At 38.7% G+C, this 15,305-nt stretch overlaps 2 protein-coding genes across 3 annotated transcripts; both read left to right on the top strand.

The window, feature by feature from the left end:
- Positions 1–5,420: 5,420 nt before the first annotated feature.
- Positions 5,421–14,311, top strand: RB195_008469 (uncharacterized protein; the record flags this gene model as incomplete). Of its 2 annotated transcripts, XM_064194990.1 has the most annotated exons (6): positions 5,421–5,520; positions 7,892–7,998; positions 8,073–8,120; positions 8,195–8,349; positions 8,406–8,469; positions 14,210–14,311. In XM_064194990.1, the coding sequence occupies 6 exons, from the start codon at positions 5,421–5,423 to the stop codon at positions 14,309–14,311; spliced, it is 576 nt and encodes a 191-aa protein (XP_064046134.1). The 2 variants fall into 2 exon arrangements, with proteins under 2 accessions (XP_064046134.1, XP_064046136.1); XM_064194989.1 differs by lacking the exons at positions 5,421–5,520; positions 7,892–7,998; positions 14,210–14,311 and having other exon boundaries at positions 8,103–8,120; positions 8,406–8,541.
- On the top strand, positions 11,395–12,846 carry RB195_008470 (uncharacterized protein; the record flags this gene model as incomplete). The annotated part of the gene is made up of 6 exons (XM_064194991.1): positions 11,395–11,523; positions 11,581–11,692; positions 12,232–12,338; positions 12,395–12,442; positions 12,503–12,657; positions 12,717–12,846. The coding sequence occupies 6 exons, from the start codon at positions 11,395–11,397 to the stop codon at positions 12,844–12,846; spliced, it is 681 nt and encodes a 226-aa protein (XP_064046135.1).
- Positions 14,312–15,305: the final 994 nt, after the last annotated feature.

The following is a 15,305-nucleotide window of genomic DNA, read 5'->3' as shown; positions in this document are numbered from 1 at the left end:
AAATTGCTCATTGCTGCCGTGTGTCTATAGAATTCCATAGGTATAGTAGCGTCAAAATGACCGTGCCGTTGTGTAAGGCGGCTGCGGCGCGAAGCGGTGCGGCTGGAATCGGTGTGGGACCGGTTGGAGCGGTCGGGATCGAGGCGGGACCATCGCGAACTGCAGCGATGTGCGGTACCAGCACGGGGGTCTCTTCTCGATCCGAAACGCTACGCCCCGCCACACCGTTTCGAGCGCAGCCGCAACTGCACCACATGTCCTACTAAACGGCTGAAATGGCGTGGGCACACAGCAACAAAAGAAAAATCTTACAGTAAATTGGAGCTTGGGAAGTTCTAGTTCACATACTATGCCACCTAAGTGCTTCTAAATGAATAAAAGTAAAGAAAATAAAGCAAATAAGGTAAATGAAGTAAGTAAAGAAATAAAGTAAATAAAGTAAGTAAAGAGTCATAAATAAAGTAATAAAGAATGCTAAATATTTTACCTAATTATTTAACCAAATTTCTTTTTCTAAAAAGGAATCAAAAAGAATTTTTCTAAAAAGAATAAAAAAGAATTTTTCCGAAAAGAATCAAAAAGAATTTTTTTAAAATCCTAGAAAACGAGTCGAGAATCTGGCTTAGAGAAAGATATATAATGTCAGATAATGTTGCGGAATGAATGAGGCGACTGCTGGAAATTATCCTAATCTAGAGACGCACTTCAATATGGCTAATTTTCTGTGTTAGAATATGGTGTTCGTCGTATCATCCGAGTACGTCTTAGGGGTCCCGTTACGGTTGAAGTTTGTCTAGAAAGAAAATGTGTAACTAGGAAAGTAATAGTTGTAGAATAAAAAAAAAGATAATTGAATGTATGTGTGGGGATAATATCCAATGAGTCTGGGATTATTAGGTTGACCAAGAGGGGGAAAAAAAGTATCACAGTCAAAAAAGGTACTTTGTTCGACTCGAGCTCACTTTTCTTTTGTTTTTCTAAGCAATACGTTGATCCAAACTCTATTCTAGAGCAAAAACTTTAATTGATATTGAATTTTTTTGATCGGATAACAGCGACAATCCTGTAATCCTATTTCTCTTTCTTTTTCATTCTCATTTCTCAGCCTCTTTGTCTTCTACCCGACCGAATTGAAGGTTCATCGCAGAGATCCGTGTAAAGAAACATTCGATAGATCTAAAATTCATATTTATTCATTTGCACTTCATTTTTTTTCTATGAAATATTTTTACTTTGCGCTCAACTGCACATCTTAAAGCTCCTAATCTTAGTAACGTTCATCCTTAATAGTAGCTTATCATTTCCATAACAAGAAGGAATATTTTTTGGTGTTTCTTTCTGTTTGTGTAAGTTATTTATTTATTTATTTATTTATTTATTCACATACACCAATGGTGCACCAGAAAAAAAAGATAAAAAATGGAGCACACTTTGTCTGAGTCAGAGGATTTTACGAACAGAAAAAAATTACAAACATTACTAAACCGGAACCCAATTTTTGTCAGAGAAGACTATTCAAGTTCTATTCATAGTCATGTTAAACGCGTGTTTCTGTTTCCCCAACGAAACAACTTATTACGGGTGACAGAGCGTGAGAAATCAGCATCGCGCCCGCAGATGTGCAGATAGGACAGTTTCTACTGCTTATTTGAGTAATTTCAGTTGCATCACGGATTTTGAATGACGGAGGAGTTGCCCGCGTTTCATCGCGTAAAAAGTTGCATCGTCAGGGAGACCGGATCACATAATACTGTTCAGCGCGGATTTTACTGGATAATTAGGCGAAAACGAGTGTGATCATAGATGCGATAGTAGGAGAGCCGGTGCTCTGACTCCCTTCACTTTTGAACGGTTGGCGGGTAGGGACCTCCTTCACTTTTCGACGGTCCGTGATACATTTTGCTTATAATGAGTGAATGTTCTTTACCAATGAATTCTACTTGAGGAGAAAAAAAAAACCCTTCTGGACTATTTCCTAGAAATCGTTTGGATTAGCGAATTCATTGTTCCCTAACAACCACCGTTTTTTCTTTGGGTTTTTCATGAAATACTTTTTTTTTCGATATACATTCGATTCACAATGGAAGTCGTTGTTGGATATCAGGCGCCGTAACTTCATCATTATCAAAAACCCCTTATCAGCAACAGATCGTAGCTCTTAATTTTCTAATTTTTACCGCATGAGATACCACAAACGTGAAAAACAAGCATGCTACCTTGTTTTTCAGTTTATCTTTGAGAAAAACACTACTGTAGTGAGGTTTTATAGAGACTAATTAGAGCATAATCCCTACCTGATCTACACCCTACCGTATTGAATCCATAGTTAAGGCATTAGAATCCACTTTTTTTTCTCTAGAAACTATCATTTTCCCTTCTGCTTTTTTTTTCTTTCATAAATTTCACACTTTTTGTGCATTGTGTAATCGATTTTAAAAAAACGGAATTCCGTTCCATTAACTGGCGAAGGCGTGAAAAACAGGATACGTAGCAAATCTTTTGACCGTCCTTTGCCAGTCATTTCTAAGCGAAACGCGTCTTCTGAGTAGCAATGGTGCTAAAAATGTGGTGATGATCGTACATAATTGATCGAATCGATTAAAGAGGTTATTTAAGAAATTTTATTTCTTAATTATGTTGATTCGTAAATTTCAATATAACATAATACTTTTCAGTGATTTTAATTTTATCGAAGGATCACTAGATTCGGAAGAATCTTGTAGAGAAGATTTCCACACGTCACGTATTCTTCTCATTTTTTTTTTCATATTTTTTTGTCGCGACTATTTTTATTCTCTTCTACGGAGTGTACATGCATTCTCAACTGGCTGAAAAACAGATCGTAGGTCACCTTTTAGAATGAGATTATATATTTGAGAACTTTTTGTTAAAATAAAAAAAAAATAAAAACAAAATAATATTAACAATAACAATAACAAATATAATAATATGAATAAGGATAATAAGATAATATGAAAGCAATATAATAATATAATATAAATAAATAATATAAATAAATAAATAAATAAATAAATAAAAATAATGTTGTTCAATGGATATAGTCGTAGGAGTTTTCCTTGATATCAGTGCTCGTTATGCATTTTTCATAATTTCTTATGATTTTCGTCCTGAATGAGTTCCTTTGAAAGAAAGTCATCAGGGCAGAAAAAATGGGTGCACTTTGGCTCATTTTCTCGTTACCTACGATTTATTTTTATAAATATTCCATTCCAAAATTGCCTTGTAAGTACGTGCGTGTGTGTAACTGAATACATTGGATTGAATGGTATTTTTTTTTGGGGTTTCTCAAAAAAAAAAGATTGGAGACAATTCGCCAGATTTTCCAGAAGGATTTTATTAGGTAGCAGCCCCGTTGGCAGTATTTTATATATAAACTTTTTTTTATCCTACGTCATGCTTTAATTCGATTTTTCCATAAGAAACAATATATCCATAGAGAATATTTAAAAATTAAGTCACAGAATCACAGATGTCTACTGATTGCTCGAAAAATTCCATGATTTTTTTTTCAATCGTCGCTGTAACAAAACTGTGTTCTGTCCTATGCCCTTTATTCTATGAGAGAACAGAGGCCTGGATTTCAAATGGAGCACATCTCGAAAGGATTGAGCTAGGGATGTGGTTCAGGAGTAACAGTGCGGTTACGCTCAATTCTCCCCGGAACTGTGCAGTTGGAAACGTCGTTTCCTCGAAAAAAATTGTTCACTCCCTCTTAATTGTCTAGAAAAACGGCGTGGGAAACGGCACCAGAATCCCCTACGAGGCATCTGATAACGTGTCAGGGCTGCAAGAGTAGGGATACGTGCGACGTCTATTAGCGAGCCGGAACATGTGACGTCAGCAGCTGTCTGCCTGTCTGTGCCTGCCAGCTCTCCCATACGTGGGACATTTACAGGATCCGGGAATTTTTGGGGGATCCGGTGCGACAATCTCGTTTCCCACGCCGTTTTTCTGGACAATTAAGAGGAAGTGAGCAATTTTTTTTCAAGTCACAGCATCGATTGGGAAATCTCTTCAAGTGCTAGGCTTCGCATCTGCATTTCATGACATTGATAGTAATAATATTGTTTAACTCTAAGTACCGGAAACAAAAGTGTATGATATTTTTCGAAGATTCGATCTACCTTTGGTATGATTGCTTCGGGTGTCCCCTTGGGCGTGACTTTGTAGCATTGTATGAATCTCTCTTTGTTTTTCTCCTTGCTTATTTGTACTCAACGGAAAAAAAGTCGAAGGCATGTAGGACGGAAAATACTCATTATTTACTGCAGTCAGTGGCGCAAATGAAGAGAAGCAGAAAAGAAATCTGTTGTTGTTGTTGTTAGCTGGCTGTTGTTTAATAAAGACGATCAATACCACTCTTGGCTACAGCTCAAGAAAATCAAGAAAAGAAATCGTTTATCAATGCGGCACTTCGCTGGCTCATTCAACCTTACTTAGGAGCATGGAACAACTGTAAATGCGTGATGAGTTCTTGAGGTAAAAATCAGGAAGAGAACACTCACGCGCGGAAAAATCCCAAGCGAAAGCGAGTGAAGATTTCGTCTTGTTTGAAACAGACCAAAACGCACTTAATGCTCTTAAAGCCATCACTTCACGAATCTGAGGTGGTACGGATTACAGGTGGAGTATTAGTATACGGCATAGTCGATTATGGAGAGGGGTGTGATTCCGTCGATTTCTTCCTAATTGCCGTAAAAACAGCCCTGAAGATGCGGTGCTTGCACACGGCTGGCGCGCTCCAACCGAACTCGCTGTAGAAATCAGCGCGCCGGAACGCTCGTAGCCTTTTTCCGGGCCTTCTTTTACGGCAATTAGGAAGAAATAGACAGAATCACCGCCCTCTCCATAATCTACTATGCCGTATACGAATACTCCACCTGAAATCCGTACCACCTCAGATTCGTGGGGTGATGCTTTCAAATGCAGTACCCCTAGGTGTCAATAGTTGCAATAAATGAGGGGATTTCCGACCAGGAAATTCTGCTTCCGCAACTTCAACGCTTCCTCGTTCCCAATATATTTTTACTTATGTCATGTTGCCTTTCTGCGATATTGTTTTGTTGTTTTGTTGTTGGCTGGGAAATCGAAGTCATATTTCGTGTGAAATAGTCATAGGCATGAGGATTAACGCTTATAATTATTAGTTGGTTTAACACAATGTATAGTGAGGTTCTCGTTCAGATATATCCACCATATCGTATCGCTTTCTAAAAAACAACTTTTTTTCTTCAAATTTTGTTGTTTTCAGAACTCTCATCTGGGAAGCATGGATGCGATTGAGTTACGAAATTTTGGTATTATAATGATGAGTCTATCCGCAATATTTCTTGTGTTACAAATAATATTCATTACGGTAAGTCATCGTCTACCATCCGCATGGTGCAATTTGTTTGTGCATGCAAAATCTTGGTGCCGGTGCTAGTACGGTGGTTTCCCATACCTTCACAAGTGTACTGATGAAGAAAGAACACTCATTGGGCCAGAAGAGAGGGCCTGGTATTGTTGGATGAATACTCAGAGGCAGACACCGCGAACTGGTCCTCGCGACGAAATAAAAAGAGAAAAGAAGTGCGCTGAAACGAGCATAACCACGGAAAAATCGATTTACAATCATAAGAAATCGAAATTGACTTTGAAAAGTGAATACGAAGCGAGTAAAACTATTTCAAAGAAATGGAGGATAAAAAACAAAGCAGTTGCAAATTATTAATCAGTCTAATTTTGCGACTCCTCCTACGACTCGGCTTCTGATCCTTATAGTAGGATCGGAACGACATAAAGCACAGTGCAGTTGCGTATGCGGCGGCGCTCAAAGCGGCGCACTGAGGCACGACGGCGGCGCGACGATTGGAATCGCGGCAGGACCCTTGCTGGCACCATCCACCGTTGCACAGTTCGCGATTCGGTCCCATGTCGATTCTAACCAGTATCTCCACCGCGCCGCTTTGATCGCAGCTGGTTACGCAACTGCACCATATGTCATGTCATTCTACACCCGACTATAAATGTACGGATGTTACGCATAATTACTTCTTCAAATATATATATATATATATTTTACATTACGTCATGTTGTACTATGAGAAACGATATATCCATACAGAACATTCAAGAATTAAATCACAGACACACAGATGTCCATTCGTTGCTCGAAAAGTTCCATGGTTTTTTCTTATCGCCGCTCTAAAAAAAAACTGTACTCTACTACTATGCCCTTTATTCTATCAGAGATCAGAGGCCTGGATTTTAAATGGGGCTCGAATATCTCGAAAAAATTAAGCTAGGGATGTGGTTCAGGAGTAGCAGTGCGGTTACGCTTAATTCTCCCCTTACTGAAAACAGCAAAGTGTCCAGATAAGGAATGGTCCGGAAAAAATACCAGTAACTGCAGTGCCATGGACTCTTAATGTGCATTTTGTCAATTGAGAACCACAGTTTCGGTGAAAGTACTTTATTTCAACAGTAAAAATTTCTTTTTTAATTTTTTGACTAATAACTTTCCGTACACTTATCCCTTTCATCACTTTGGACTGTGGATTGCAAAAATCTTATTTTATTTTTTTAAACATATTTTGCAAAATCTTATTTTGTGCAGTTGGAAACGGCGTTGTCGTACCGGAATCCCCTACGAGGCACCTAATAACGTGTCACGGCTGCAATAGTAAGGATACTTCTTTAGGTCTGTTCCAAGAAATGCGGATGGAGATCCGATTTTGCGTTCATACTTATGTGCTGTGTTAGCGCTATGGATTGTATACAGCTGATCAATCACTTTATAGCAGGCACCATATTAACGTTTCAACTAGAAGTACCATCTTATATTTGCGTACGTTCTATTTATGTACATTTGGAGTTACTATGGATCTCGTGGCGAGAATCAATCGTTTTTCAGAAAATCGGCGCTTTTATGACCGCATCGTGGTGCTCAATGGTGATTTTTACTATACTGCTCACATTTCATCGCCTTTTGTGGACAGTATGGCCAATTCAAGCACCAAAAATTCTTTCTGCAAAAATATCAAAGGTAGTTGTGGTTAATATTCTGTTATGATGTATTTAGTAATATCATTTATTCGAAATGCAGTTGCTTTCAGTTGCTTTTATTGCTAATATTCATTTTTTATGGTGCAATGTTGGCGTTCAACCTTACACCATATTCGTCCATGTGTTTTTCTCGAAAATATATGTGGTTTTACAACATAGGTAAGATCATATCACTCACAGAAGCAGGTGTTTTTTATCCCTATTTTTATTTATTTTATTGTAGAAGTACCTCGTGTAAAAGAATTAAAGGCATCACCACCCCTCCTGCCCCCTCCCCCCTTCTCTCCCCCTGAGGTGCTACGGATTTCAGGTGGAGTATTCTTATACGCGATAGTAGATTATGGAGAGGTGGGTGATTCCGTCCATTTCTTCCTAATTGTTGTAAAAGACCCGAAAGATGCGGCGCGTGCACAAGGCTGGCGCGCTCCAATCGAACTCGCTGTAGAAAATAGTGCGCCGAAACGCCCGAAGCCGTATCTTCCGAACCGTTTGCTACCGCAATTAGGAAGAAATGGACGGAGTCACCCTCCTCTTCATATTCTACTATCCCTTATAAGAATACTCCACCTGAAATCCGTACCACCTCAGACTCGTGGGGTGATGCCTTTAACGTCATTGATCGCCACAGCTGTTTACACAACTGCACCAAACTTCATGTCTTTTTGACTGTGCTGTATATTTCATATCTGTCAACTTGTAAAAAAATTCCTTCAGTAGATTTATTGTAACCACTTTGTAACATTAAGGACGAATTTTTCCCCTCACAATAACGACTAGCTCTAATTTCGTGCGAAAACGAGAAAACGTTTTACATTTCATTTAGATCTCCCCTACTCTAGCATTTCTATTTTTCTGGATAGAATAAGCAATTATGCATCAGCTGTTATCACTACATTCATCTACGTGGTGGTGTTTACATTTTTATTTTATGTGAGTTTTGTTTTTTAGAACTTATTTACTCCTGTATGTATATTATGTGTACATACTTACGCTATTTTCTTTAGGGACAACCTCATATAAGAAAGAGCCGTGAGATGCGCATAACATTGTTGGTGAGTTTTTTTTTTAAATTTCATGCTTCCTCGTTACTAATCAATACTTACTAATCACCTTCATCCCTTTCCAGGTGTTCTCTTTTTGTGCATATCAAATTGTCTGCTTTATCATTTGGGAGTTTGTTCTACCCGCGTTTAATTTTAATTACTATCTTTCATTGGTGAGCCTAATTATGTGGGTGATTTGGAACGGGGCCAGTGCCGTACTCTATATGACTTTTAGTGTGTAAGTTACAGAAGCTGAAGAAGTACCGTTTTTAAGACTAATTTTTCGATTTTCAGCTCATTTCGACGGGACCTGAAGAACATGATTCGATCTACGGGATGTTGTGGTAATGACTCCCGGGTGACCACGATGGTCCCTTCCCATTTAAGCACACATATCGCAACGAAGAATCGAACGAAAACGAACAAATAGCTCGTTACTGACAATCTTTCAGCTGTTATTTTGTAATATTTGAGTTGTTGAATTATATTTATTCCCAAAACGTGTCTCCGAGACTTCATTTGACAATGATTATGCAAAAATGTGATCCTACAGCATAACTTACACTTATTAGTATTAGAACCAACCCATATAGTATTTATTTATTTATTTTATCGGCAGATGCAAATATTACGGTTTATGACAACGTATAAACATTACATACAGTCTTCTGGAAAACAATCTTGAACATCGGTGGTGAAATCATTAGGGAAGCAGGCTGCGAAATATTTTCTATCGTAGTGTCGAAAATCAAACAGCTAATTATATTATTAATTGTGGATAAGTTCTTTGGCTTTTTTTGCGATGTATTTTCGCTGATGAACTTAATAAGGAGTTTTTTTCATTTTCAGCGAGAAAATATTGCAGCAGCTCAAGATTGATTGATGAAATAATCTTAGATTCGAAATTCGTGTTTTACAATGCTGCATTATTTTCTCTATAAAGTTCTTTTGTTTTAATGTTAAATCGTCTTAGCGAAGAACAAAATGAAAGAATTTGTTTCCTAGTTTTGGATGTTTGATTAGTGCCAAAAAGGGAGTAAATACAAAACGTTTGCACCAACCGGGAGTTGAACCCGGGTCTGTACCGTGGGAGGGTACAATGATACCGCTACACCATTGGTGCTCAGTCGCAATTGTTGTGCACGTCTATTCAACGCTACAAGCACATTGAGTCATTTGAGAATTTTTGGAATAGAGACCAGATATGTTGTGGAATAGTTGGCAATCTGCAGATAAGCAAACGTTTAAGTGTAAACAAACATCACTGCATATGTGTGTTGACAGATATCTCATTTACAGCACCTTACGATGGGATTTTTTTTCACGTTTTTATGTTATTAGGTTATGCCAACATACGAAAAAAAACAATGCATTTGGATTTGGAATTTTTAAATTGAATAGACTTACTACATTTTGATTACGGTAGTAATCCTCTAATCATGTTCTTAGTTTTCTCTGCCGTTGAATGGTAACTTTTGTTGTGACAAGGTGTTTTGGAGGACAGTCTACATAAATACGTCTTCGACTTTCCAAACTTTTGAACAAGGCGACTACGTGGAGACGTTAGCCGAAATGAAGTGTCGATAGCAATACTGGTTTTGTGCTCCCTTTAGCTAAAAAAAGTAGAGCATAGTTTTTTTTTTAGCTTTGAATTTGTCATCGCAGGCAAAAGGCAAATATGAAAAACACGCCACTGTAAAATATGAGCATATTTCCAATTAATCTATGGAAATATTATTGTAGTAAGGGTTGCACACATTAATTAAACAGTGACCGAAGCGACAACATAATACCAAATGTATATTTTTTTTCTATTCGTTTATTTCACAACAAAACTGTTGAGTAGCAGAGAACAACGATTTTAGTTCAAATATGAGATTTATGAGAGATTCCTAAGAGATTCATAAGAGATTCATAAATATGGTGGATGGTTAAGTGCTGATCTAAAGATGATTTGAGGTAATTCTCATGCTAGTGATAATTTGGGTATGTTACCTACTTATAAACTTATATGAACTTAATCATTCTACTAACCAGTAAAGTCAGTTTTTAGTCCTTACACATTCAAAGGATCCTCACTACCTTAGTGTGATGCACGGAGAAGCTAGAATTATTATTTACTTTTTGCATATTTGCATAATGTTCATGCGAGAAGAGGAAATCATCTGATCTTTTTTTTATATTTTTCATAAATCGTATAATTTTTGCTAATTATCTGCTCAATCAGATAACCCGCTAAGAATGGGATGCGGCATTAATCCCAGTAATTTTCGTGACTTTTTTGCAGGACTTTGGCTACGACTCTATGCTAATCTTCATTACATTCTAGTTCAATTAGAAAATCGTACGATATCTTTAGTACATCTCAAAGTTCTACTGGATTATTACTATCATTATTGTTATTTTACTACTGAATATTATTTATAACTACAATAATTATGTGTAAGTGCAGTTCGCAATAATTTTGTTATGTATAATCAGAAATTTCGATTTCCGTAGCTTCCGTAAATACCGAGAAAAAGCGGAGTTGGATGTGACAGCGTTCGTATTCGTGATCTACATTTGTTGACCTCTCTTTTCCCGGAATGATCCCAACAATGTCAATTTTGTGGTTGGTGTATTCTTGGAACCTGTTGTGAATGGAACAATCTTTCAAAGAATGACTCCATTTCTTTGTTGTATTTTTGTAGTGTTATGAAAATCAGCTATATTATTATGTGGAACAGCTATGGAAATGTTCATAACAAAGCTATGGGAACCAATTTTTATTTCTGGTTATTATTCCGTCAAATACAATAACGTGATATGTACGTAGCACGTAGCTTTTTTCAAAGATTCGTATTCAACTGAAAAACTCTAGTTTTATTTTCATAACGCTATTACTGAAGACATGGATCTGGTTGATGCACGCGTTTTTGGCGCAACAATGACCTTTTTGTCCGTATTGTTTTTTATATCACAAGTAATATTTATAACAGTAGGTTATCGGTTCTTTCTTTCACTGAACAATAATTCTCTTTGTTTAGAGACATGCATAATTTTAATTTCATTAAATTCTTCAGGTGTGTTCGAAGAATTGCGGATGGGGATCTAATTTTGCATACGTACTTATGTGCTCCATTAGCGCTATGGATTGTGTGCAGCTGGTTATTCACTTTATCATAGGTTATGTATACGGGTTTGAACTAAACGTTCCGTCTTATATTTCCGTGGGTTCTATGTGCATTCTGTGCTCACGGGCCATCGAGCAACCAGTTATGGAATAGCGACAATTTTTCAGATTATGGGCGCTCTTATGGATGCATCGTGGTGTTCGATGGCACTTGCTACGGTGTTGCTCACACTTCATCGTCTGACGTGGACTGTATTTCCATTTCGAGCAAAGCGTATTCTTCCTCACAACATTTCCCAAGTAAGGCTGTTAAGATTTCTTGCAAGATGTTCAGTGATGTGATACTGGTACTCGTAGATGTTTGCACTAATGTTGTGGACTTTCTATGGAGCAATGTTGGCGATCAACCTCACACCGTATTCAGCCATGCGCTTTAGGAAAGATTGGATCTCGTGGTACTATGACAGAGGTACAATGACATCATCCACTGAAGACTTTGACTCATGTATTTATTTCGTGGATCGTTTGGTAGAAGCATTAAACTAACATCTGCACATTCTAAATGCAGATACAAAGTTAGCATGTAAATTCGGCTTGAGAAGGTGGAATCATTTGGAAGGTGGAGTTCACTGGTCTCATTATTTCAAAGCATACTTAGAATGATCTACAAATAAATATAAAACAAAGACAATTAGAGAAAGAAGTTAAAATATGGTGTCGAAATAGGTCGCACTCAAATGAGTTGAGAAAAAAACTGAAATTGAGAAAACGCGAAAGGAGGCACAATCAGCTTCCATATCGTTCTTATCGTTTGCCACATTTGAGAATCCAGAAGCAAAGTAGCCAAATCTCTAGTCAAGCAAGTGCGTCTACATCATTCAAAACCCAAGAAAGGAAAAATACTAGCTTGGCGTCGACAATAAACCCCTTCGGAATTCGTCCAGGAGTAGCAGAAGCGGCAGCTATACTTTTTGTTGAGCGAATTATTATAATCTACATTTCATTTAGACCTGCCGTTCTCTACCTTTTTTCTTCATCTGCACATAGTTTGCACATATGCATCAGTTATTGTCAGTACATTAGTTTACATAGTGGTGTTCGCAGTTTTGTTGCAAGTGGGTTTATCGAATATCTTCATCCCTCATGTGCCCTTTCATATTATTTTCTTTAGGGGCAATCTCAAGCACGGAAACTCCGTGAGATGCGCATGACATTATTGGTGAATTTTCGTCTTATTTCATGCTTCCTTTTCTTGATCTATTCTGCTGATTTATTCTAGGTGTTTTCCTTTTGTGCATACCAAATTGTCTGTTTTATCATTTGGGAGTTTGTTCTACCCGCATTAGACTACAATTACTACGTTTCATTTGTGAGCTTAATCATGTGGGTGATTTGGAACGGTGCCAGTGCCATACTCTACATGATGTTCAGCGTGTAAGCAAGAAGAGAAGCTGAAGAAGTATCGTTTTAATTCTAAAATTTTGCTTTTTCAGTTCCTTTCGACGGGACCTAAAGAAATTGATTCTATCCACAGGATGTTGCGGGAGTGGTATAACGGTGAACGTGGTGCTTCCTGCTAGTCCACGCATTGAAACGCCAAGACGAGCGACAATGATTGACTAGCTTGTCACTGACAACCTTCTAACTCTCATTTTGTAATATCTGACTTATTGTTTCTCAACCATCGGAAGAACACGTCCACAAAAATCAACCTGAAAATAAATGTTCTAACATTTGTCCCTATTATGCAATTCATTCTCACTTATATTAGTATTATCATAATCTTCTCATCTCGGATAAACCGAAAATTCACAATAAACTTCTCGTAGTCTAGGCATAGTAGTGCTACATTATAGACAGATGATGATATTATTACTATTGAGAACGTCCAAGCACTAAATACAGTCTAGGTAAGAAGAGACTGAATTTGTGTAACAGAAATAACGAGCGGTGCAGGAGGACAGGGTTGTCAAGCAGAATAATGTCGTTGTCTAAACAGCCTTGTTGGGCTAGATTGAACCGTAAAACCACTATAATTTCTAGTGCTGAGGCATGTTCAGGATGATAGTCTCGAACTATTTCGCTGGCGATCGTACTGCTAAAGCGATGCCGGAGCTCGACCGTTTGGATCATTCGTAGTCACCATTGCCCTACACTGGTGGGCGCAAGGTAGCGCATATGGAAAGCAGTTATTTGATAGCGCTAGTCACCTCACCACGGATACCAGAGACGGGAAAATACTCAAATGTTTAGGTACGCTTCCACTTTCAGTTACGACATCCAAATTATACTTTGGATTTTGTTTGCTGGGCGGATAAAGCTGTCGTGCCCCGGGTCGGCTCCGAGAAGGAGCGGCGGCATCGGTGGTAGGGCCTGGGGCCGAGCCACCGAATGGCTGCCTAGCTTCTCCGAACCCTGCGGGCTCGCGCCCAAGGTCCCATCCCCCTGCCTCGATTCCCCCTCTGGGGGTTTCGTGGCTGCCCCCTGACCCCACCCTTCAACCTATTCCCCTGTGGTTATAATGTAGTAAAAGTGGTTATATGTACATGGTTTATCCTTATAACGACACTACACGACAATGCACAAATACACGACATGATCGGCGGAATAACATAGGGGCCCGTCAACGGCTCAGTGGTTGTGGTTCTCGGCCGCAGATGGTATGTGGTTGCAGCTCGGGCCCAGAAGCAGCCAGCCAGGGTTGGATGGTATACGCGGACATGCGGTGGTGGTGCGATAACCGATCGAAAAACACGAGCACGAAATCACGACACCACAAGAAACGATAAAAGGGAACTGGAACCCCGAGTGCTCGGAGCCAGCCCCTATGTGCTGCGGCCGGCGTGGGAGCGTTACCGTAATACATTGCCAATGGCAATGTTTCCCGAACGCCGCGTGAGAAAGGGTGCCGGCTTGCTGGGAAAGTCGTGCGGGGCACGAAAAAGGCATCTGGTTGGATAAATTACTTTCGATTTTACCTTTTCAGACTTCAAAGACGGCGAACTCGCCGAAGCATCGGCCAAGAATAGACGATCATAACAAGGTCGCTGCCATGTCAACTCAAGAGAAGAAATACCCAATCATATGACTTAAGTAAAAGAAAAGAAGATTTCTGTACTCCTCTCCAATAGTGCATCTGCCCTTTCGTTGCCTTAGATTCACACTTTCTTATTCATCACCAGGCTGCAACTTCGGCAAGTTCCGGACTTTAGACTTCTTCTGGTTCTCCCTGCACGCTAGCTCTTAGTTATCTGTAAAGATTTAAAGCAGGAACACTTTCCGCAATTTTCTGCTATTGAATTAATATTTTTTTCAAACGAAATTTTTTTCGCTCTTAAAAAAACACACGCACATTGATTGAAGATTTCATCGACGACTTCTTGTAGTAATTCCTCTATAAGAGTGGGTTTTTTGATTTTGGGTGGGTTGGGTTTTTTGAGTTTCGGGAACAAGCCGAAGTCAGAGGAACGAAGTCAGATGAGCAAAGCGGTTACGGAACGATGTGAGTGAAATTTCTGATGAAAAAGTCGCGAACAGCCTAAGCAGTGTGAAATGGAGTATTATCGTGATGAAAAAAAAACTAAGAGTTGTTTGCCCACAAATCTGGCAAAGGCAAAACAAATCACAATGTGATTCGTATTGGATCACACAAACGATCTTAATCTTACTTTAAGAACAAGATTTTATGTAACTTCTTTGCTGATTTTTTTCACTCATGTTGAAAATCAAAGAATTCACTTCTGGAAACGAGCGTCAACAGGCGTAAATCATTAACGACTGAGGCCTCTTTCACGAAATTAGACATTGATGTCAGTGAAGGTTGCGCCAACATAAGAAAAAAATGTATTTGAATAAACCTGGAATTTTTAAATTGAATAGACATATTACATTTTGATTACGGTAGTAATCCTCTAATCCTGTTCTTAGTTTTCTCTGCCGTTGAACGGTAACTTTTGTTGTGACAAGGTGTTTTGGAGGACAGTCTACATAAATACGTCCTTGACCTTCCAAACTTTTGAACAAGGCGACTACGTGGAGACGTTAGCCGAAATGAAGCGTCGATAACAATGTTGGTTTTGTGC

Source organism: Necator americanus, chromosome III (genome assembly GCF_031761385.1).
Source record: "Necator americanus strain Aroian chromosome III, whole genome shotgun sequence".
In the NCBI taxonomy this organism is placed as follows: domain Eukaryota; kingdom Metazoa; phylum Nematoda; class Chromadorea; order Rhabditida; family Ancylostomatidae; genus Necator; species Necator americanus.
The sequence above is the reverse complement of the archived record's forward strand: the minus strand, read 5'-3'. Positions and strand labels throughout refer to the sequence as shown.